The sequence below is a fragment of the Pipistrellus kuhlii genome, unplaced genomic scaffold (assembly GCF_014108245.1).
Source record: "Pipistrellus kuhlii isolate mPipKuh1 unplaced genomic scaffold, mPipKuh1.p scaffold_m20_p_2, whole genome shotgun sequence".
In the NCBI taxonomy this organism is placed as follows: Eukaryota; Metazoa; Chordata; class Mammalia; order Chiroptera; family Vespertilionidae; genus Pipistrellus; species Pipistrellus kuhlii.
In genome coordinates, this window is record NW_023425515.1 from 115,710,325 (window position 1) to 115,735,387 (window position 25,063).

The 25,063-nt window shown below is 43.4% G+C and overlaps 1 protein-coding gene across 2 annotated transcripts in view; it reads right to left on the reverse strand.

The window, feature by feature from the left end:
* Positions 1 to 10,423: 10,423 nt before the first annotated feature.
* Positions 10,424 to 25,063, reverse strand: part of ELOVL2 (ELOVL fatty acid elongase 2) — a 64,672-nt gene continuing 50,032 nt past the window's right edge. For both annotated transcript variants that reach the window (XM_036446103.2, XM_045584263.1), the window contains exons 4-8: positions 23,291 to 23,368; positions 18,575 to 18,746; positions 16,710 to 16,834; positions 16,111 to 16,245; positions 10,424 to 12,890 (exon numbers count right to left, since the gene is read on the reverse strand). In XM_036446103.2, coding sequence (XP_036301996.1) covers positions 12,765 to 12,890; positions 16,111 to 16,245; positions 16,710 to 16,834; positions 18,575 to 18,746; positions 23,291 to 23,368 — 636 coding nt within the window. In that variant the 3' untranslated portion in view covers positions 10,424 to 12,764. The remainder of the gene's footprint in view (positions 12,891 to 16,110; positions 16,246 to 16,709; positions 16,835 to 18,574; positions 18,747 to 23,290; positions 23,369 to 25,063) is intronic.

The following is a 25,063-nucleotide window of genomic DNA, read 5'->3' on the forward strand; positions in this document are numbered from 1 at the left end:
TATTCTTATCAGGTTTCTCTATACTAGTGGTTAGAAATATAGCTATAGCAGATATTTATCCCAGCTCTTACCTATTAAATTCACCTACCCCAGGAATTGTGGTTTTCCAGGGGTAATGCTAAGAGTTAACACCAGGTGGCAGGCCATCCTCAGTTGAAGGATCAATTTGGTCACAGAAGTAATGAATGATAACTATGTTTTGATTATGAAGTCTTTCTCTGTTTCCTGCTGTGAGGAATTTCTGGAACAGCCCAGTTTCTCCAGATCGTCTGCCCCTGAGGTTTTGAATGTGATCCAATAATGTATTGAGTTACATTTGGTTCGAGTTTATCAAACATTTATCAAACTCATATGACAGATACTGTGCAAAGGGCTGGGCCAGAGCCATATTCAGTGTTCAGGATGGATGACATATTTGCTTTTAGGTTGTGTGTGTGTTTGTGTGTGTGTGTGTGTTTACTGCAAGGTGTTTTCCTATCAAAGCCTCTTACATAAATTTATACAAGGTACTACAATACAAGGTATTGCAAAAGAAGAAAGTATTCTTTGGTGCCTAAATTCTATGACCTGGGCAAAGCTAAAATAGATGATAGATGGTAGATAGATAGATAGATAGATAGATAGATAGATAGATAGAACAAAGTAGGCAAAAGTGATTCAGTTGGATTTCAGGTCAACTGATGCACCTCTCAAGATATCTGGGGTCATAGGGTAACCAACCTGTCTCAGTTTTCCTGGGTCTTTCCCGGTTTTAGTTATAAAGGGCCCCCATCAGTGAGACCCCTCAGTCCCAGGCACATGGGGAGGGTTGGTCCCCCGACCTACGGATGGCGTTTCTCTTCCCCCAGGCTGCGGGGATTTCTAATGGGGAAATGGGAGTGGATTTCAGAATGGCCTCTTGTGGGTTGTCACTAAGCCTGTCTATCACGGGGCCTGCCAGTCAGAGCCCGAGTCTAGCTGTCAAGCAGACCTACAGTCGCCTTTTGAATCCCGGGACAGTGCCCACAATAAATCGGAGACAGAAAAGCCTGGGAAAGTGCAGGAAGGTCAGAGGAAGGCCACTGAGGAAGTGGCATCTGAGCCTCCAAGCCCTGGGGAAGCTGGGACAGACAGAGGGACCAGCTGAGGACAGGGCTGAGACAGAGAGGAACCAGGGCAGGGGAACACGCCTCGCTCAGTGTGCAGCAGAACGCGGGAAAAGGTGCCGGTGAGTCTGGGAGGGTCGGCAGAGGCCGGTTGGGGTGTGGTCCTGTGGGTCTCTGCGAGGAGTTTGGAATTTGTCCTCAGCAAAGAGAAGCCTTAAGAGGGGGAAAGACCCTGCCCAGTTTGTGATGTAAACCCATCGCCTCGGCTGCTGTGAGGAGGATGGGTAGTGAGGGAGCAAGTGTGAACAAAGAAACCGTTAGGAATAAAGACCATTGGGAAGTGCCCGCGTGTGAGTGGTAAGACAGCCGGGCCACCACCTGAAGGTGCAAGGCCAGGTGCAAGGAGAGAGGGTGCCGCACAGCAACTCCTGGGCCAGAAACCACTCTCCCTCTCCTTCCACGTCCCACTTTGCAGCCAACAAGCAGCCCGGCCGCTCAGCCTGGGGCCTCGCAGAGTCTGTGGAGTGGGCCCAGGATGACTCCATAGATAGGCACCCGGCTATTAGGGCCCCGCTGTCCACAGGGCTTCCCCTCCAAGCAGCAGAGTGAGAAGAGATGAGTGAGGAGGGGTGAGTGAGGAGAGATGAGTGAGGAGAGGTGACTGAGGACAGGTGAGGAGGAGTGAATAAGGAGAGATGAGTGAGGAGAGATGAGTGAGGAGAGGTGGGTGAGGAGTGAGAAGAGGTGAGTGAGGAGGGATGATTGAGGAGGGATGAGTGAGGAGAGATGAGTGAGATGAGTGAGGAGAGGTGAGTGAGGAGAGGTGAGTGAGGAGAGGTGAGTGAGGAGGGATGAGTGAGATGAGTGAGGAGAGGTGAGTGAGGAGGGATGAGTGAGGAGGGATGAGTGAGGAGAGATGAGTGAGATGAGTGAGGAGAGGTGAGTGAGGAGAGATGAGTGAGGAGGGATGAGTGAGGAGAGGTGAGTGAGGAGGGATGAGTGAGGAGAGGTGAGTGAGGAGGGATGAGTGAGATGAGTGAGGAGAGGTGAGTGAGGAGGGATGAGTGAGATGAGTAAGGAGAGGTGAGTGAGGAGGGATGAGTGAGGAGGGGTGAGTGAGGAGGGATGAGTGAGGAGAGATGAGTGAGATGAGTGAGGAGAGGTGAGTGAGGAGGGATGAGTGAGATGAGTGAGGAGAGGTGAGTGAGGAGGGATGAGTGAAGAGGGATGAGTGAGGAGAGGCAAGTAAGGAGAGATGAGTGAGGAGGGATGAATGAGAAGAGATGAGTGAGGAGAGATGAGTGAGATGAGTGAGGAGAGGTGAGTGAGGAGAGATGAGTGAGATGAGTGAGGAGAGGTGAGTGAGGAGAGATGAGTGAGATGAGTGAGGAGAGGTGAGTGAGGAGGGATGAGTGAAGAGGGATGAGTGAGGAGAGGTGAGTAAGGAGAGATGAGTGAGGAGGGATGAATGAGGAAGGATGAGTGAGGAGGGATGAATGAGGAGGGATGAGTGAAGGATGAGTGAGGAGAGGTGCGTAAGGAGAGATGAGTGAGGAGAGATGAGTGAGGAGAGATGAATGAGGAGGGATGAGTGAGGAGAGGTGAGTGAGTGAGGAGGGATGAGTGAAGAGGGATGAGTGAGGAGAGGTGAGTAAGGAGAGATGAGTGAGGAGGGATGAATGAGGAGGGATGAGCGAAGAGGGATGAGTGAGGAGAGGTTAGTGAGGAGAGATGAGTGAGGAGGGATGAGTGAGGAGAGGTGAGTGAGGAGGGATGAGTGAGGAGAGGTGGGTGAGTAGAGGTAAGTGTGTGCTCCTTTGATGCATCACACTCCCTCCCTGTCTCTTTTCCCTGCCCCTGTTGTCAGTAATCCGCCTCTCTTGAATCTGTTTTACTTCTCTTGATTTCTTTATTGGGGCTGTGGGGCAAGAACCCCTTTGCCAGTGACACAAACAGCCAATACAGATGTATTTCAGAAACACCCTGCCTTATCTGTTCAGTCTGCTAGACCAAAACTCCACAGAGCTGGCTACACACAAACAATGGCACTAAATTCTCACACTTCTGGAGGCTGGAAGTCCCAGGTCAGGGGGCCAGCATGGCTGGGTGAGGCTGGTTCATTGCCATCGCACCTTCTCTCTGGTGGGAGGGCTAGCGCTCGCTGTGTCTGCTCTATGAGGGCATTAATCCTGTTCATCAGGGCATCGTTCTCATGACCTCATCAGCTCTCAAAGGCCCTCCTTTTAATATCACACACAAATGTTAGGGCGACACAAACATTCGGCTCATGGCAATAGGCTGCCTGCATGGCAGGAGGAGCCTCTCCTTATTCCAAGGATCACCTCAACTGAGGTTCAGCTCTCAACAGAGCTTCCCGGAGCACAAGGGAAACTTGTCTACAGCAGGACCAGCGAACTTCCAAGATGAGCAATAAGGGAGAAAGTCAGGCCACTCTGAAGGCCCAGAGAATGAAAGGCCAGAAATGGAAGACAGTGGAGGAAATAAGTGGTCCTTACATTCACTTTGGTTCTAAAAACAAAGGAATTCTGGTGTCTAGCAAGTCTTGAAACCAATTTAAATGTATGCCAGGAAAACCATGCTGGGGTTTGTTGCACAGAAGGTTGTATTTCAGTATAATCTCAGATGTGTAACAAGAATTGCTTTGGCTTAGACAATGCCATAAGTTGTGGCCATAGCTAGATGCATTGCACTCAAGCATCTTGAAATACCATTTCAGAATGATATCATCCACCCATTTCCCTGTTCTTTGAGTATGAATTGCACAGATAATTTCTTTGATCAGAAGTATATTGACTCAGAGCTTTGTTTGTCTGTGTTGCCTGTTCAGGAACCTGACATAGACCTCTCCTTCCTTACCGTCCCCGGGACTCAGAGAAACTGGCTGAGAAGTGGAACTTGCAGCTGACAAGTAAATAAGCAGACAGCGGGCTCTGAGAGAAAGCAAAGTGGTGGGTTGCCCACAGTACCTGAGAAAGAAATGGGAGTCATTTTTGCTTCAATATTCCAGGATGGGTGACCCCCAAGGAGACATCTGGGTTCCACTTATTTCTAAGTCCTTCTCTTCATAAACTCTCCATTCGAGCTGAGATGATAAAAGATGTTCTGTATTTCTGCCAAGAAGGCATCCAGATTAAGACCATAAATACATTTTTACATAAATTGTTCTCATATCATTCCCAGTTCCATATTGTCTTAGCTGCACCATCTCAACTGAGGTGCATCATGTCAGCTACCTGAGAATGTGGGCGACTATGGCCCCCTGTGGAACTGCCAGCACTGTGCTTCTGAGGGTCCGCATACCATTAGGCACTAATCGTGTCTCTTTGGTGACTGTGAGGCTGGGTTCTTGGACTCTTGGCACTATTTTCCTCCTACGTAGCCCCAGGTTTGTCTTCTTCAGGGAATGAGCAGTGGTGCTATCGGCCCTTTCTGTGTTTTGGGGTGAATATAAAGACCAGGCATTCAGAGGAGCTGACTGGAATTGTAGCAAGGACTCTCTGACTTTTATCCTCACTACTGCTTCCTGCTCTAGTTCCTGTCTTTCCTCTACTTTAAGAATCACCTATCTGCTGATAAAGAAAATGTCAAAGCCACTGGCAGAAGGGTGAGCAGCCTAGTACTTCACTCCACATCTCTTTGATGTTTCTTATGATGAGCACACTCTGGCCTGAATCACTGGTCAGTGTCTTTGATGGCCCTCCTACCACACAGGTCTTCTCCATTTGAACTGTATCCCTAAGAGCCAAGCTATGAATGGCTTCTCTGTGAGAGGGCAGGGCGGGGCGAGGACAAACTCCTGACTTCACTGTGGGGCAGGGCGGAGTTATCCTCCATTTTGTAACTGAACCCTCGCCCTCACCCAACCAATCAGGGTCAGCCGAAGCAGTGACATCACCACCGGAGTAAAACCCCAGGGCTTGGCGAAGTTCCGCTCTCTTCCGCCATGCTGCCGGCGTGAGTGGGACAGAGCCCATGCTGGCATGGAAGAGGCTCTTTTGTTTATTGCATCGGACTCGGCTCCCTGGTGGTCCTTGGGGATCACAAAGTCTGGGCGTAATACTCAGCTGCTCCCTGATTTCTCTCTGACCCGAATTTCCATAAATACATTCTGATTCACATTGTAGTTATTCTCACTTCCACTTCACAGTAAAAACAAAAACAGAACATATCCAGACTTCTAATTGGAGAGAAGACAGACCACCTTATGTGGAGAGAAGACAGACCACTCAGAACCCTAAAATAAATGACAAAGTGGTGAATTTCCTCAGCTTTCTTTTTGCCTCACATATGCCGAACTTAGTGGAAGAAGCCAGCAACTTGAAAATACCATCAGGCATGAACAGTAGGAACAAAAGCATAGACAGAAAACCGTAGCCTGGCCAGACAGAAGACTTTTATACAGTAGCCACTTTGCTCCAGCTAAATGCCACAGATCCTGTCGTAGCCTCCTCCCCAGTCATGTGAGCAAAGGTGGAGTGAGAAGCCTAGACTTCCACCTACACAAATACTTAATGGGGGTCCCAACATCAACCTCCCAAACTGCGCGGTGTGAGAGGGAGTAGAGTGAGGACTTTGGTCTTGGTGGTAATGAGGCCTCCCGTCCACACAGTGCCAGTGAAGACCCTGTGGAGAGCATCGAGTTCCACCCCCATTGGCAGGAAAGAGACCTTTCTCCCTCTCTGCCGTGGTGGCGGAGGAAGACTGATGAGAGCCATGACTTTCCTCAGCACCCAGCGCTAACAAAGCCTTTCTGTTTTCCCACCGGGCCACTGGATTTTTCTTTTTTGGCTCAGGCATTTTTTATTGTGTAACAGAATCTGGTGGCTTTGTAGTGTGGCAACTTGGCTAAGCTGAGCTCCATTTCTCAGAATCCCTGCTCCTCTGTGTTGCCTTTTAGGGTGGGCCACAGAGAGTCCGGTGGGGGAATTTGGGAGGCAGAGTAATGAGACTGCCACTTGTTGTAAATTTGAGTTGTTGCCCATCTGCCAACTAGACTCAATGCTGGGAGGCAGCACCTGAGCCTGGGGAGGCTCCGCCCTTCTCTTACCATCCCTGAGCTCCCCCTCCTGGCCAGGAGTGTGTGTAGCTCTGTGACACAGGCCAGGGATGTGGGTAGCTCTGTGACACAGGCCAGGCGTGTGTGTAGCTCTGTGACACAGGCCAGACATGTGTGTAGCTCTGTGACACAGGCCAGGGGTGTGTGTAGCTCTGTGACACAGGCCAGGGCTGTGGGTAGCTCTGTGACACAGGCCAGGAGTGTGGGTAGCTCTGTGACACAGACCCTGGCTTCTGCAGGACACTCTCATCACCAGGGTCGGAGGCAATGAGACTGCGGGTTTCAGTTTGTCTTCATGGACTCTGGCTCACGATGTGGTTCTGGTTTGCTCTTGCTCTACATCCATCCTCCCTTCCCAACTGCCTCCCCTGTAGACTTCAGTTTCAACATCAGACACGATGACAACAGCCTCACAGAGGCTGCTCGATCGCTCCCACAACCACAATGTCAAATCCCTGCACATCCATGTGGGTCTCCCCTAGACCCACTGCTTCTCTGAGTCTGGACCCTAAGACATAGGGCAATATAGTCTTTTGATAACACAAGGAGAAAAAACATAATATATAATTCAAAAGTATAACTATTCACACTTAACGATGTCATTTCAATTATTGTTGTCATTTTTTCTCAAGCCAGAAACAGTAGGTTGATGTTATGAGCTTACTGAGGAATAAGTAGTGGTCTCAGCATTCACATTCAGTCCCCATGTAAACGATGTGAGCGTGTGAATCTGGCCTGTAGAACAGTTCTTGTACATAGCGCTTTCTTACCGACTGTGATGGCTTTCTTCCCACTAAGAGGTGTCCACTGTACCCAAGCTCCAAACCCTGGGGCAACACATGGCACATGGGAGGCACTCAAGAATACTTGTTGAGCCGAGACCAGTTTGGCTCAGTGGATAGAGTGCTGGCCTGCTGACTGAAAGGTCCAGGGTTCAACTCCGGTCAAGGGCATGTACCTTGGTTGCGGGCACATCCCCAGTAGGGGTGGTGCAAGAGGCAGCTGATCAATGATTCTCTCTCATCGATGTTTCAAACTCTCTATCTCTCTCTCTTCCTCTCTGTAAAAAATCAATAAAATATATTTAAAAAAAAAAAAGAAAAAAAAAAAAGAATACTTGTTGAAAGAATGGTGACTCCCATTAGAATTGTGTTTACCTCTGGAATTTCCTTGAACAAAGCTCCTGCCTTGGATATTGGGAGAATTGCTCACTCATCAAAACTAAGCTCAGGCATTATCTCCTTTAGGAAAGTTTTCTAAGCTGCTTTCAATATTTCTATTAGGTTACAACTAAACTAGAGGCCTGGTGAATAAAATTCCTGTACTTGGAGGGAACCCTCAGTCCTGGAGCCCTCGGGGGATGTCTGACTGACAGCTTAGGCCCACTCTCTGCAGGTAGTGGGCCTAAGCTGTCAGTCGGACGTCCTTCCTCTCGCTGCGGAGGCAGGAGAGGCTCCGCCGCTCACTCACCACCCATGAGCCTGGCTGCTGGCTGAGTGGTGCTTCCCCTGTGGGAGCCCACTGACCATCAGGGGGCAACTCCTGCGCCGACCATCTGCTCCCAGATGGTCAGTGTGCATCATAGTGACCGGTCGTACTGCTGTTTGGTCAATTTGCATATTAGCCTTTATTATATAGGATGTTTCTCCATCTACTTTACCAGGTATGACTTTAAGGGCAGATAGTTCATCTGGGTCACTTCTGTTCCCTAGTGTAATATACAGCACTAGACAAGGTAGATTCAATGAAGTTTCCTTATTTATTAATACTGCTAAAGCACTTTTGATGTTTCTCTTGAAATTATCCTGTTTTCTTTGATTACAAAATCCACTGTTATTAACCAGACACCTAGCACAAATGGCTCAGTGAGCGCATGGGTTTTAGATTTACTTGTCCTTCTAGTATCACTCCAATGTTCCCTCAGCGCAGTTTCTTAAGACAGAAAATTGACATACAAATCAACAGCTTTTCCCTCCTCCACGACTGAGTCATGTTCACTGAAGGTCAAGGGATATCTTGGGCCTTAAGGGACTGTAATTAGTCTTGGAAGAGTGATTTTTTTCTTTGTGTGCCCTAGAGTGGAAATCTTCCTTAAATACACAAATGTATTTAACTTGATTTTGAAGAATGCCTGCTGAAAAACACATACTAAATTTTTCTTTACATAAAGAAACTATGAAATTTCCTTAGGTGAACATTTACCATGTATAAACAGCTTTTAATTTGCAATGATGGCTATTAGGCCTTGCCATTGAGACACAGACTTTGTCTTTTATTCTTAAGCACAAAGTTCCAATGACTTGGTTACACCTTGTTTAAAATAACGAAAGCCTTCCCTGGCCGGGTAGCTCAGATGGTTGGAGTGTCATCCCAATACACCAAGGTTGCAGGTTCGATCTCTGGTCGGGGCACATACGAAAAGCAACCAATGCATGCATAAAGTGGAACGATGTTTTTCTCTCTCTCTCCCTCCCCCTAAAATCAACCAATTAAAAAAAATAGTGAAAGCCCTTTAGGTTAAGGGCTTGAAAATGTCCACTCTTGCCGAAACCGGTTTGGCTCAGTGGATAGAGCATGGGTCTGTGGACTGAAAGGTCCCAGGTTCGATTCCTGTCAAGGGCATGTACATTGGTTGTGGGTACATCCCCGGTAGGGAGTGTGCAAGAGGCAGCTGGTCGATGTTTCTCTCTCATCGATGTTTCTCTCTATCTCTCTCCCTTCCTCTCTGTAAAAAATCAACAAAATGTATTTAAAAAAAAAAGAAAATGTCCACTCTTTATTTTTATTTTTTATTTTATTTTATTGATTTTTCACAGAGAGGAAGGGAGAGGGGGAGATAGCTAGAAACATCAATGAGAGAGAATCATCGACCAGCTGCCTCCTGCACACCCCTTACCAGGCATGTGCCCGCAACCAATGTACATGCTCTTGACCGGAATCGAAACCGGGACTTTCCAGTCCGCAGGCCGACACTCTATCCTTTGAGCCAAACCAGTTTCGGCGAAAATGTCCACTCTTTGACTCCCATACCCTAGCTGCCATTCAGATTGTTAGCATGAAGTTTCTCTCTTTGGTGCCATCATCCACTCTCTCTTCCCGCCTGCCTTTCCTTAACATATCCTGCCCACCCCAGCTACACTCCAGGAATTTAACCAGCTTCATAAGCAGACTTTGAACACATCTTTTATAGCTATTTTTGGACGCGTGTCTTGTTCTCCTTAATATCACATTGAAAACTCTTCTCTCTGCATTGACACTGCCAATCTGTGATCCTGTCCACAACCTTGACTTCAGTCTCTCCCAAGCTCCACCATGGTCAAGTCTCAGCTCATGCCCACTCCTGAGCTGCCTGACTAGGCTCCAGCCCCGGGATCCAGCATCAGACAGTGCTGTCTGTGCCTAATATAGTCTCCTTAACCCCCAGCGCTCCTTCCAGGTTATTCTGCATAGTGGGATGTTTGTTATACCTTTATATCCTCTGCTTTATCTAACTGGCTTTAGATTTTTCTTGTGAATGACTAGTTTCTGAAATAGTTTAACTGGATATATGAATACTATATAAAGGCAGTAATGTCACATAAAGAAAAGCTCACTGCTTACTGAAATGAAAGAGAAATTAAATGCCTAAAATGAATTGCTAAAATATTACTTTATTGTTTAGAAAATCCTGAATAATAGGTCATTTGGAATCCCATGCAAACACACATTTTAACCAGGTAAGAAAAATCACAATATGCTTACTTTAGTGTAAAAATCAATTTATTATACAACAATCATACAGAATGCTTTTTATCTATCTACAAAGAAAAATGGCTTCTCCTGCCTCCCTGCACACCCCAATCATGATACTATGTTCTTACGATATAAGTACCTTTAAAAGAAAACAACAGAGAGATTATAAACAAAAGAGTCTTATTTCTCAAATAAGGAAGCCCCCCAAAACATCATGAAATGACATGGAAATATCAGAGTACCAGATGGTCCTTACAAGGTGCTGCTCTGCCCATCGCAGTGTAGGCCATTCTGCCTTAAAATAAAAATAAGCAATGCCTTTCCCATGGGAGTGGGAGGCTTTACCCCCAATATGACAAGTAACACAATATATAATTTTGAAGGATAGAAAATTTACACTTTTAATTCCATTAAGTAAATGTTTTATTCTGTTAGTTTAAAAATTGGGTAAATTAGCAGATATGCTTATAAGTGTTTTCATTCCTAGAAAAGGAAATTCATTTAGGAAAAAACAGTTTTCCATCTTTTTAAACAGATTACATAGATTTTTAAAAATAGTTTTGTGTTTAGGAAAATCACATTAAAAATAAACATTGTGTTTTTTTAAAGTTGCAACACAATGACTCAATTTTTGTGGCTAAGAATTCATAACTCTGTATAATTTAACTGGCCCTTGAGTGGTTTAAGGCTACAAGTTTTTATCAAGCTTTTCTAGGACTAAAGACCAATGGGGAATAAGCATCCTGAAACCTCAACTAAACTGAGCTTGAAAGGGTCAACTACTCAAGCTCTCCCTTTGATCTGAGAGGGTCCTGCGCTCTGCCCAGAGAGCGCCTTGGCTGTGTCACAGAGCTGCCTCCTTGCTCTGCGGGGAAGAGCACCCAGAACTGCAGCTATGGTAGAATAATAAGCTGAATGAGTGAACGACCAGCATGTCTGCCTTCTCTTGGGATCTCATCTTTACCTGGAACTACTTTGAGAACAGATTTTAGCCACGTCTGAGACCTAAAACAACTTGAGTCCAGTTGCACAAGGGCTTTCTCCTTGGTCCAACTTGGGCTGGTCAGAGAGGAGCAGTGACAGTCATACTCGAAGTTAGCCCTTGTTTTAAAATGAGTTTCTGGGAGAGAACAGTCTTTAACACACAGTTATACTGTGATGGGAGGGGGAGTAAGCACCCTGGAGCAAGTCATTATTAGAAAACTACTTAGAGAAATAAACCCAAGACAGGTGGGCATCAGCCAGAGATGTCTGTTCAACAGAAATGGGTCAACAAGTAGAGAAGGGAATGTTAGGTCCAACCTTTCCCAGGGACACTAGTCTAGCTCAGTCCCTGACCACCATGGGCCGGAATCCTAAATGGGTAGTTTACATGAAAGAGAAGATAAAAAAGTCAGTACGATGTCAGGGTACAGTGTCAGTACAAAAGTTGTGTTTTCATTTTTTAAACAGGAAAAATAATTTAAAAACTAGAGCTCAGGAAAAAAAAGAAAAAAAGAAAAAAAAGAAAAAAAAAGGCCAAAGAGGGCAGCCAGGCACTCCCAGACAGACTGGAGCGCGCTGGGGCAATGGAGACAATGCCTTCCTGGCACTTAAGCATTGGATGTCAACGTTATGACCTAAAACATCTCAAAAAGAAGGTGCAGGGGATAACAACACTTCACAGGGTATGAATCTTCATCAGGTCTTCAGAAAACATCCTGCTTCCGCTCTTGGTACAACGTGACAGTGAGCACCTGTCCCGCACGTGGAGCAGGATGGAACTGTCCAGTGATGACTTCTGTGCTTTTGTGCCGGATTCTTGGTCCAGATTGTATGACAGAACCAGGAAAGGAGGGCTGAGTTTGCCAAATCGGCACTTTTTGGCCTGGCTCTTTACCAGTCCATGGCTCAGTGTTGAAATCTTTCTATCATCCTCCAATTTTTAGTTACCTTTTCAAAAATTTAACCGGCATAAGACTGATAGCAGGTAATAAGGAGCAATATTCACAAAGGGTTCAATGTCTCTTCCCCCCCAAAGCTCTGTGAGTTCTGATTTATAAATGTCCCAGAGGCGTATCCAAGGAAAAGGGCAGACTGGATGCGAGTCCTTGTTCAGAAAGCAACAGGCTGCCAGGTTTAGATCTGCTTTGGAACTCTGAGCACTGTGTCTGTATGTATCCTAACCGAGGCAACTTAGCATGAGAGGTAGACATGAATAATCAAGGAAACCAAATTAAAACTGAGGAACAACTATTCAAAGCCCCTGAGCTACGAGGATTTGGCAGAGGATTTTTTCTCAGGTTTCATCACCATATTACTGTGTTGAAAGTTAGGAATAGTTGTGGGAATTTGACAGATCCAGCTTAAAGTTTTGTTAGCTTCTCCATTTATAATCCTCTTTTAACATCTTCTGGGGGTTGATCCCTAAAGGAACAGAGGGACTAATTCCTTTATGCACTGACAATTATTGCTTCATGTAGATTAGAACACACCCTGTACCTGGGAGGTAACTAACATTTTCTTTTAAACATTTTCATGAGGACAAATTGTTAACTTTTTATCTGAAGACCTACTGTGACAGACAGTGCCCTGCTCCCTGGCTGTGAGGAGGCAGCGGGAAGAGCTCCTGTGAGGGGCAGGTGTGTGTGTGGGGGGGTGGGGTGGGGGAGAGGCACCAGTGGGAGGGCTGCAGAGTTCACCTCAATGCTGACAGAAGCACTCAATTAACTGATTAACCTCATAGCAAGATATTAATACATTCTGGTACAAATGATTTATAAACTCAAAGAAGTTAGTGTATGCTAAAGCATATATAACTTTCAATTCAGTCCTTGCCCAAGAGCAAGCGAATCTGTTAGGCCATTATATATGCTGCCTGCTGCTCAATATTACTGTGCCTTCTTGTTCAGCACCCCGTTAGCTGCAGTGAAGTAGGCTTTGGAGAAACCATTCTTAACTTCTTTCCCTGCTGGTAACTCTTCCGTCTCTTTCTTCATTGGCTTTTTTCGGTATGTCTGTAGGATGTGTACATTTTGAAGAGAAAAAAGAAAAGGATTCTTTAATAAGACGTCTCTAAAGTGGCAGATAGTCTAAAATAGTATGATTTTCTTGGGTACTGGACTTTGTACTAGTAATAAGAATTCTTGTTTTAACGTGACAATTTTAAAGCTTCTGGATCTACAGTAGCAGGAACACAAGGCAGTGACAGCTCAGGAGTGCTGCGCGTCCCTGGGGCACGGGCAGCCCAGACAGCCCGCCTGGGAGCAGGAGCAGCACGTGAAGGCACTGCAGCCGTGGGAAAGGGCCCAGAACAAATGTGGGGACTGGAGTGAAGCTGTGAAAAGCAGAGGCTTATGTTCTGCAGGAAATGACTTTATGCATTTGTCAAAATCCATAGAATGTACAACACAAAGAGGGAAATGTAAACCCTGGACTATAGTTAGTAATGTGTCGATATTGGCTTATCAATTGTAACAAATGCAACACAATACTAAATGCGAATAGGAGGAACTGATGGGGTGAGGGGGTACATGGGAATTCTGTACTACCTGCTCAGTACTGTAAATCTAAACTACTAAAAATAAGGCTATCAATTATTTTTTTAAAAAGCTTTTGGTTAAAAATAAAAATAGGGTGAAAACAGGACATATGTATGAATTCTAATGAAAGGTTGTTTCTTTCACCTTATGAGCATAGTACTTATGTATTATGGGATTAGCATTTAATTTATTCTGCATTAGTTGCTTACATGGAAAGCATATATATATTTAATTGAGGAATAACTGACATACATTATCTTAAGTTTATAGAGCTACCTAATTTAATATTTGTTTATATTGTGAAATTATCGCCACAATAAGTCTAGTTCACATCTATCACCACACAACTTTTTTCTTGTGATGAAAACATATACTTTTTTTGATCCTCACCTGAGGATATTTTTTCCATTGCTTTTTAAAGAAAGTGGAAGGGAGGGATGAAGGGTGAAGCGGGGGAAAGAAGGGGGGAAAGAGGGAGGGAGAGGGAGGAAGGGAGAAAGAGAGAGAGATAAGAGAGACACATTGACTAGTTGTCTCTTGCAAGACCCTGATCGAAACTGCAACTGAGGTACGTGCCTGTGACCAGGAACTGAACCCAAGACCTTTTGGTGCTCAGGCCGACTCATTGAGTAACACCGGCCAGGGCCTGTGATGAGAGCTTTTAAGATCTACTATCTTAGCAACTTACAAATATGAAACACAGTATTATTACCTACAGTCACCATGCACAACATTACATCCCCAGGACTTAAGGACATAATTAAACAAAAATACAATTCAAGTGAAAATGTGCTGTACTAGTACCTGGGGCTTTGCTTGATTTGGGTTTTGGCATATCTTTGCTCTTCTGACAAAATATCTAATCCCATCTCATTTTTATCTTTTTTATTTTTTAAAACAATGGTATTAAGGGTTAAGACTAAGAAAATATACTCAACTTTAAAAGACTAAGATTCAATTGAATCAAGTAGTTAAAGCTCTGAGTGCCATTGGCAATCCTTGCTGGGCTATGTGTTTCTCTTCAAGTTTCAACACCAAAATGACTCCCTTAGCTGTCCTTCAACATTCAGCCCCCTTACCCCTCCCCCCATCCGACCTAACTCGACCCCACCCCACTCCACCCCACCCCCATGGCTTTGTTTGGTTCTATCAATGGCTATTTCTTTAGAAATTCTCAAAGGAAACTTTTATCTCTTACAACAGACAAAGCCTAGCCAGTCTACTTTCAGAAACAAAGAGCTGAAAAACTGTCCAAAGTTCAGTTCCCACAGTTGTACTTTGTATAAAATACTACGGGTTGACTTTCAACAAATGGAAACTAAAAAATCAGAAAGCACTTGTATGTCTAAAGAAGAAGAAAATACAGCTGAATACATTTTCAAAAGTACTATTTTGAACATAAATATCCTCTTTTTTTTCTTCTTCATGAAGTTTTCTATTTCTCCAGCCCACAGAGGAGAGAAATTTAAACCTAAACCAGCTCAGCCAGTGCGTCTAAGTGGTTGAGTGTGGACATATAAATCAGGCCGTCACAGTTGGATTCCTGGTCAGGGCACTTGCCTGGATAGTGAGCTCAATCCCCAGCACGGGGCATGCAGGAGGCAGCCAATCAATGATTTTTTCCTCATCATTAATGCTTCTATCTCTCCCTTTCCCTTCCTCTCTAAAATAAATAAAAAAATATATATTTAAAAAATAAAATAAACCTACGACCACCTGAGGCCTGTGCGGGTTACCACTTTATCAGTTCTGATATCACAAAGTTGCTTTGAAATTGCATTTTGAAGCTCTCCTCCCTTTAAATTGTTAATTAAAAAGAAAATAACACCTGTCCTGGAGGGGTAGCTTAGTTGGATGGAGCGTCATCTGTGCACCAGGTGACAGTTCTGTGTAAAGTTGACGGTTCTATTCCTGGTCAGGTCACATAGGTTGCGGGTCTGTCCCGGTTGGGAAGTGCCCAAAAGCAACCAATCGATGTTTCGCTTTATATCAATGCTTCTCTCTCTCTCTCTCTCCCTCCCTCTCTTCTTTCCTCTCCCTCCCTCTAAAATGACACTCAAGAAAAAGTCAATGTGACCTTTGCATACTCATTTGCCTTAAAATAATGTTTTCCAAGGAAACAGTGAGTCTATACCATCACAGTAGCTGGTATGGAAATAATTTTTTAATATTAAATACCGTGTTTCCCCGAAAATAAGACCTAGCACATGGGAAGATAAGACATCCCCTGAAAATAAGACCTAGCCCAACTTTGGGAGAAAAAATTAATATAAGACACTGTCTTATTTTCGGGGAAACAGGGTACATGTAGCCCATGTTTTTCTTCATTCACATACATTTCCTGGATCCGTCTTACTGTACACAATGTTTAACTTTTTGACTTCAGCTTTGGTAGACAAGTGCAAATGTATGATACAAATGCATACTATTTAATAAAACTATATGTATACATTGAAAACTGTCTAGCAGAATGCCCACTCAACTGACACTGGATAAGTTATCCTCTGAGGAGGACTTCCTTCGCTGAGAGAGGAGTTAGGGATGAAGGTTTCATTTTTATTTTGTGCATCTCTGTTATTTGAATTTATCAACAAACATGTGCTACTGTGATATTTAATCAGTAAAACTAAACACATATGTAATGGAGAAGCGCAGTCTCTTACGTTTTACCACTGAACGCTTACACGTAACTTACCTGGAAGTAGAAGTTTAGGAAGAGGATGACTAAGGTGAGCATGTAGGAAGACTGGAAGATCAGACACCCGAAGGGGAAGCCGCAGGGTTTCACAACGGCACTCAAGGTGTGGGTGATGGTGAGCACGAACTGCACCTGGAAGGCAGGCGGGAAGGGCACCCCGTGAGGGAACCAGCCGAGCATGGGACCACTGCCAAGTTCTGCACATCTAGAGATCAACTACTTTGATTCCTTAAATTGTATAAGAATAAAGCAAAAAAATGCTAAAGCAGGCTATCCTATCCAGAAATTTTATTAGTATGCAACTATAATTGCTCACTTAATTACTCACTACTTTTATCATGGAAAAGTAGCAGTTAAAATGATTTAACAATGACATTAATTTAAAAAGAGCTGTCTATATTCCAAAACAAGAAATAAGCTAGTTACACACAAAAAGGATGTTTTTAGCATGCAAGATTTCCTTCATCATAGTGTCGTTAGAGAAAATGGGCGTTTTTGTCACATCTAGGAAGTCTGGGTTTGCTATGACCTTTCCCAACACATGTGGATATTTAGGAACTTCACCGGGAGAAGAGCTGAAGGGAGGGAGGACATACCAGCTGAGCCTGGGTGAGGTATTTCTTCCACCACAGATACTTGTGCATCGACGGAAACACGGACAGTCCGTAGTAGGAGTACATAAGAATGTGGATAAAACTGTTCAGAGTGGGTCCAAAGAAACCTATGAAAGTAACACACAGGAATTACTGCTCTTCTAGAAAGTAAGATTGTTCATTCTTTGTCAAGTGAGATCCTTCCTGCTCATCATGAAGGTGAATAACAATATGACACTAACAGTTCACACTCATAAACTCCCTGATTACTGTGCCATCACTCCAGGATTCAGCAAGTCACCTAACAGGACTAAACCAAACCAGTAATTCTTGCTGTGCAAAGGCTTTATTGTTAAAGAGAAAGGTTTTACTGTTAGCTAATCATGGAGGGGAAAAAAAGTTAGCTTAAAGCCAATGACAGAAGTATCTGCTTTAGCTAAATCTTAGGTGAGCCATTCTGGCTATAGAAAGAGAGCCTTCAGGCCTGGCCAGCTTGGTCCTAGGACTGAAACGTCAGCAGGTTCGATTTCTGGTCAAGGGCACACGCCTTGGTTGGAGGCTCCGTCCCTGGCCCTGGTCAGGGGCACTTGTGGGAGGCGAGGGAGCAACCAATCCATGTGTCTCACACAGATGGATATTCCCTTTCCTCTCCCCTCCCTCCCCCCCCTCCCGCCCTCCCTCCCTCCCCCTCCCCTCCCCCCTCTCCCCTCTCTCCCTCTATCCCCCTCCCCCTCCCCCTTCCCTCCCCCTTCCCTCCTCCCCTCTCCCATCCCTCCCCCCTCTCTCCCCCCCCTCCCTCCCTCCCTCTCTCTTAAAAAAAAAAATCAATGGAAAAAATATCCCCCGGTACGGATAAAAAAGAAAAGAAAGAGAGCCCTCAGGACATGGCTGAAGAGGCTACTCAAGAATCAAGGGAAATATGTTGGTCTTCATAATTAAGTAAATAAAATCTACTTGAAAGAAACCTAAGAACCAGGAGATGGTGGGGAAGGGGAGCAAATGTCGGGGGGGGGGGGGGGGGGGGGAAAGAAGAGCCAGCAGGATGAGGAAAGGCTGGGACTAAGGAGATGGGCCAACTCATGGACTAAAGGACAAGACTGTAAAATCCGCCAAAACCGGTTTGGCTCAATGGATAGAGCGTTGGCTTGGGAACTGAAGGGTCCCGGGTTCGATTCCGGTCAAGGGCATGTATCTTGGTTGCGGGCACTTCCCCAGTAGGGGGTGTGCAAGAGGTAGCTGATCGATGATTCTCTCTCATCGATGTTTCTAACTCTCTATCTCTCTCTCTTCCTCTCTGTATAAAATCAATAAAATATATATTTAAAAAAAAAAAAAAGGACTGTAAAATCCGATTTTAGGACATCTGCCGTGCTGGCTGTGCAGAAACTCTCCCAGTCCTGCCACAATCTTCACGGCATCCTCCTACACTGCCCCCAGCGTGGTGAACGGTGTTTCAGGACACCAAGGGGAAATGACCAAGTTCTATGTTGGTCAACTAAGGGAAGAAAAGATGTAGTTGTGAGAGGGAAGATGTCAGAGGGATTATTTGTTGGAAACAGGGAGCTCACTATTTATTATGAGGCTTAACTCAATCAATATGTTTACAGTGCTTACTAGTGTTCACTTTGGGCTGCGTTCTGTTCTGTGTGTGAGTTTGGGGCCCAGAGGGCTGGTCTGCAAGCCATCAATCCTATTTAAAGATACAGTGGTGCTACACAAACCCCTCTTAGCTAAGTTCTCTTGGATATGCTACTTGGACTTTGTAAATTTTTATTTATCTTCTGCATGCAATGCTTAACATAAGAGACACACCAGAGGCCTTGTAAGATCCATTACATAGAACTGAAAAAGTTAACAAAATTACTTACTTTGCCCACAAGGTATCCAGTTCAAAACACACCACCAGATGTTAAACATAGAGGCATGATGATACACATGAAGAAAAGTAATTTGACTGGTTTTTTTCCGCAAAACAAAGAAAATCGTGTCCAGGAACTCTATTAATTTGGAAAAGTAGTACCACCACAACACCTTGGCTACCTGTAAAAAATGTAAAATGGAAAAAATAAAAGGTGAGCAATGAAAACGTGCCCCGAGCTGCCCTCCCGCTCAGCATCCTGTGTCCGGCACCCCACTGCACGCATTTCTGTCAGACCAGCAAGAGTGTCTGCCTGGCGTCTCTGCCTCCGTTTTCCCTTATTCTCAGCATTCCAACTACTCTAGCATCATCTTTCAAAATACGTGTCTGATCAAGCTACTCCCCTTACTACAGAACCAGTGCACACTCCTCTTAAACCACCCTTCTCTGGAGCTCTACCCTTTCTTAGGCTGAACCAACTGCTTCTTCATTTATATTCCCAAATTATTTTATGCTTCTTTTAATAACCACATAGAGTGTAGTCAGTGTTTTGAATCTACCTTTCCCAAAAGAATGCAAACCACGTGAAGACAGACTGTCTCATCTTTGTTCTGGGCCTCACACTCAACAGATCACTACTGTTGGTTACACTAGATTTCACTTGTAATCTATTCCTCTAACGTACATGTGTCTCCTAAACTTATAGTACCCAGGAGCAGTCTGTGACTTCTTCCATGCCTCTTCCTTAAAATAAAAGATTTAAAATCAAGATGCTTTTCTTCCTCACTGGCAGTAGGTCGTGAGCACTACTTCCCTTCCCTCTGAGCCTCTCAGCGCTTACATGTCAACATGAGAGGAGACACTACGTAAATAACAGGAACTGTGAAGTTAGCATACATGCTGTCTATTTTCAAGAAGATATGATGTGGTGGCTTCTTAATGTTTGAGGTAGCAATAAATCTTCAAAATATTAATCCAAAAAAATTAAACCATAAATACATACAAGACATAGATGCAACAATGACCTTTGGAGGACTGTAAGGTATCCCAAAGTGTACTGGTCTATGAAGAGATATCAGAAATAAAATGGGTGTAGAGATATCGATATAGCTTTCTTTTTTGCTTTGAAGATGCTTAAAAATGTACATATTTTAATTGAAAGGACTTCCACCACCTCTCTTATTAATAACCGTTTTTTATTATGAAAAATTTTTAAGCATTCAGAAGTGCAAGGAGAACAAGTATAATAAAATTTGTGGCATCTATCACTGAATTTCAAAAATTTTCAATATGATTTCAAATTTGTTGAATCAATTCTATTTCCCATCACTTTGTGTGTGTGTGTGTGTAGCATATAAGAAAATCCAAAATATTATTTTATCTATAAAAACTACTAATAGTGAGGTTTTTTTTGCATATAACCACAATGACATTATCTAATAAAATTAGTATTTCCTTATTATCTTCTAACAGCCTTGTCCATGTGCAAATCTATCTCAAAAATGTCTCTTGATAAATAACTAGAGGCCCGGCACATGAAATTCGTGTGCAGGTACAGTCCCTAAGGCTAGTCTGCAATCAGGGCCATCTTCCCCAGCTGCCCGCAGCTGGCCCGGCCCCTACCGCCATCCACCCTGGCTCCCCATTCATCATTGGGCGATGGGAGCCTGATGACCGGGGGAAGGAACCGAGAGGTGGTTAGTGCGCCTCATAGAAACTGGTTGAGCAGTCGTTCTGGTCATTGTGCCGTTAGGGTCAATTTGCATATTACTCTTTTATTATATAGGATTTGTTTAAATCAGGGTCCAAACAAGGTCCAGCCTGCATTTTTTTCCATGGGTTCTTAAGTCTCTTCTAATCAATAACTCTCCCTTTCCGTGCTCCCCACTTTTCTTTCATGCCTTTTATTCTTAAAAAAGTTAGATCAGCTGTTGTAGAGAATTCTAATATTATTATGGATTTGGATGACTGTTTTTTGCTGGTGTTATTTGTTTTTCCATCCCCCACATTTTCTGTAACTAGCACTTAGAAGTTTGATTGGATTCAGGTTTAATTTGGGGGCAAGATTCCTTTGTAAGTTGTTCTGTGAACTTCCTATTAGATCAAGAGGGACACAATTTCCTTGTTTTCTCTTTTTTAAAAAAGTTTGTTCTTATTTATTACTCTTAGAAAATCCCATTTTTGTCTGGACTCTGCCTTAGAGGTAGAAGCTCTCAGAGAAGGCAGTCCGTGCCTCTTGGCAATCTGTTCCTGGAGTTTTCCTTTGACCTCCTTCACTTTCGGGCAGAAGTTTAGCATACTTTGCAGCCTCTTTCTTATTTTTCTTAGCACATTGTTTGTGATGAAGGGCACATGGAGTAACAGGACACTGAATCTCGGGTGCTTTGGTCTGAGATTTTTAATCTTCTTTCTCACAACATATTGGTGGATGTCATCTTCCTCAGAGACTGAAAAGTCTGCAGATTCTGCTAGCTCTTTTGGGCCTCAGAAGACGAGGCACAGCAGTATCGGAACAACCAGAATAAATCTTTCTCCAGGAATATTTCTCTTGGTCATATTTTATGATGACCAGGTTGAGAACTCAGATTGACACCCAAACAGATCTGTGCGCTAGCGCTCGCGCTCTCTCTCTCTCTCTCCAGTTCTTGATCTATAACAGTTCAGCAGCCAGCAGCCATGGCCAATAGACACCTGGTTAGTGGGGAAACCTTGTTTTTTCATTTCCACCACTAATTCAAACCACACAGCCCTCCAATCTTCATCCAGAGTGTCAGCAGCAACTTCTGTGGCCATACGCTTCTTTCTGAGTTCGCGTTCATCGTCCACTTCAATGAGTCTCTGTCAGCCAGGTGCTGGGAAAAAGATGTTCAGCTTCATCCTGAAGCAGCTGGCTGCCTCTGAAGTCCACAACAAAGAGGTACTCCTGTACAGTGAGTTCAGGTGTTAACAGCATAATCCAATCCTTTCCATTCAACTTTCACCCAACAGTTTTATCATTTCCTCATCCCTGCTGTCTAGATCCATGACTTCAGGAGGTGTGCCAAACGGATGATTTCAATTCTCATGTTCCTCATGCCTTTGCTCTTCTTATAGGAAGAACTCTTCCTCTTTGGAGATGCACACATGAAAGGCAAGAAAACGTTTGATTCTTTCCCTTTAATTTTTATTTTAGACAATGAGTTGGTGTTTTGCAACCTTCAAAAAACAATTAAGGTTTTTTAGTATCATTTTAAGCTTGTGGTTTCTTTTTTGTTTTTTAAATATATTTTATTGATTTTTTTTTTTTACAGAAAGGAAGGGAGAGGGATAGAGAGTTAGAAACATCAATGAGAGAGAAATATCGATCAGCTGCCTCTTGCACACCCCTTTCTGGGGATGTGCCTGCAACTAAGGTACATGCCCTTGACCTGAATCGAACCTGGGATCCTTGAGTCCGCAGGCCGATGCTCTATCCACTGAGCCAAACCGGTTAGGACTAAGCTCGTGGTTTCTAAAATAAATTTAATATGTTTCAATCCACTGCACTCGGTGTTCCTTTGGATACTCACACTGCCCACATTCAGCAGTGGGTGTGCTGTCCAGGAGGCGCCTGGATCTTTTGTCGACTAGCAGCCTTGGCTATTCCCTGGCTCTCTGCCATGAGGGTTCCTGGATTCTCCCATGCACATTTCCCACCCAAACCAAAAGCTGTCTAATTCGCTAAGAACCTATCCCTTCTGGTGGAAAAGTACTTAGAGAACACAATCTGAGGATTCTCTGCTCATTCTACTGCACAGACTAACTAGGCCTATTCTACAGAAAGCTAAAAACATGTTTGTTTTATAAAGAATCAAGTTAGTTCTGATAGTTCCAATTTGATTATGGTGTTTCATTTAAATTTTTTACTGATCTCTCTTTTGTGTTTTAATAGTAGTTGTAATGATATTAACATTATTGTATAATTACTTTATCCTACTCTGTACCTATAACACTCTCAAAAAAGCAATATCAATATTTTTATTAATAGCAATAAAAAGTTACTGAATACTGATAAGATATATCTCACTAGTGATGCCCCGTCAAAACACTGTATTTTAATGTTACTTGGAATAATTCTTCTTTGGCTGACTATGTCATCAACTTAATATATGGTATATTAATTTATTTTATTTTTAAGTTTCTTTTGGGAAGCTGATCTGCTTTTTTTTTTTTTTAGATTTAGTTTTGTTTTATAATTATGTAAAACACTTAATGGTGTTCCAAAGTCAAATGTAATACAGTGCACATTAAGAGAAGTCCAGCTTCTAGCCTGGCCCCTCTTCATTGTTCCCTTCCCCAAATGAAACCACTTTGTTCGCTTTTGGTTTATTCTGCCATTGTTTTCTTTAAAAAACATGAGCTATACACACATGTATTCATATCATTTCTCGTACAAAAATTACTACACTGTAAACAAGAGCTATCCAGGCTGCTTCTCTTCACGTAGCCATGCCCCGGAGGGTTCAGTGACAGTGCAGAGACCCGCTCTCTCCACACTGAAAGAGGCCCATTACGTGGGCAGAGCACAGTGTGTTCAGTCTGTCTCTCACGGTCGGCCGTTTGAAAAGCATTTTTGCTACCAAACATTTCTATTAGAACAGGAGTGCCTTTCGCATCTACCAAGCCCCCATCCTCACAGCGATGAGGGGGAGCCTTCTGGTCTTTTCACAGGAAAGGTACAGGCAGCAGAGCTGCTCCTCAGGCTCACCCGGACGTCCGCCTCCCCTGCACTGGCGAGGTCCTGACACTGAAGGTTGTAGCCTCCTTCCCAAGTGGAGAGAATAAGCTGCCAAAGAAACAAGAAATGGGAGGGATCAACACAGGAATTTGGATAAAAACAATTTCCCATTCATGTTCCTAGCTGGCATCTACTTAAGGTTTGAGTAAAACTTCCCAGAACTTGACTTTGCTTTAGATACTATCCTTAAACACATATTGTCAAATAGTTTAATTCTTGCTGTGAATTTATACCAAAGGTTAAGGTCCTTACAGAAGTTAAGGTAATTTACTTCCAACATTTTTTCTTTTTAAATTAAACCTAAAAAGAAACAGAATTTAGCTATCATTTGAGTAACAAAATATTTTGTGTAAGAAATTACCTGGTCATATATTTCCACAAATGAAATGTAAAATTAAATGTAAATAAATGTGAGGAAACTATACCATAATTTTAATAATATTCTAGATTGGTGTTTACATAAATATTTATCTTAATTGATCATCTCAATCATTTTATGAAGTATGCATTTAGTATCATTTTACAGATATGAAAACCAGGGCTCAGAAGGGTTCTTTTGCCACTTCTTCATTAATCGATATTATGTGATAATCAAGCATCTGTGTGACTATAATTAATGTCTACATTCCCCTAGCAGAAAATAAAAGCTCCATGAAATCTATGTTTTTTTCATTTATTTTTACATCCAGTCCCCTATTCAATGCCTACCACATAAAAAATACTCAGTAAATACATAAGTAAATGATTTCTTCAAAAATTACATAACTAGAAAACAGAGCAATGGTAGGAGTTCAGGCCTTCTAATTCCTTACTTAATGCTCTTTCTACAAAAAAAGGTTTTTTTATTCTTTGTGGAAAATTCTACAAAAGAGGTTTTCTCCCTTCTTTCCACTATTACCGAAGAAAGTTAAAATTCTAAAATATAAGGCATTTACATAAGGTATTATATACAAAAGCCTCCTCTTTGCTGCTTATCAGAACTGTGTAAAGGCAGAGAACTGTCAAACTATATACACAGAGCAGGAGGGACAGGATGTTAATGAACTGAACATTAAAAAGATCCCTGCGGGCAAGCTGAAGGACCCCACCAGTGCATGAATCTGTACACCGGCCCTCTAGTTCATATTTTAGAATCCTTGTTTTTACTGTACTATCCTGACTTACCTCTTTCCCTCCAACCAAAGTACTTTTCAGATAATATCATGATAATTACGAGATTACCAGGATAAACAGATCCAGTGAAAGGAAAAAGATTGAATTTTCCTGATGGGATCTATTTATTACAAATCACCCTCCACAGTCCCTAGAGTTTTATGCACTTGATGCTCAAGTGGGAACCAGTGACAGGCTACAGAGATCTAGGTATACCTAAAAGTATAGGGAATTTATGTTTATTAGTGCATTTTTCAAGTAGGAAAGCTGTTTAACACCGTGCAGAAAGGCTAATTAATATCATCTACAGTTTACAGTTCTGTAGAAAGGAGCTCTAGTCTCTTCACTGCACCCTAACAATATAACAGTGGAGAGGACAGTCTATATTCTGTACCCCACGACATTTCCTGCTTCAGTTAGATTTATCCAGGCCACCCCCATCCCTGTGCCACCTCTGTAGAACTACCTGACAACTTAAGAGCTAACAGCAGAATTAAGCAGCCAAGCCACAGGAGGCTCTATCTGCCTCACCCTGAACCTTTCCTAACCCCCTCGCTGGGTTGGTGTGCAGGAGCCATCCAACCTAGGAGT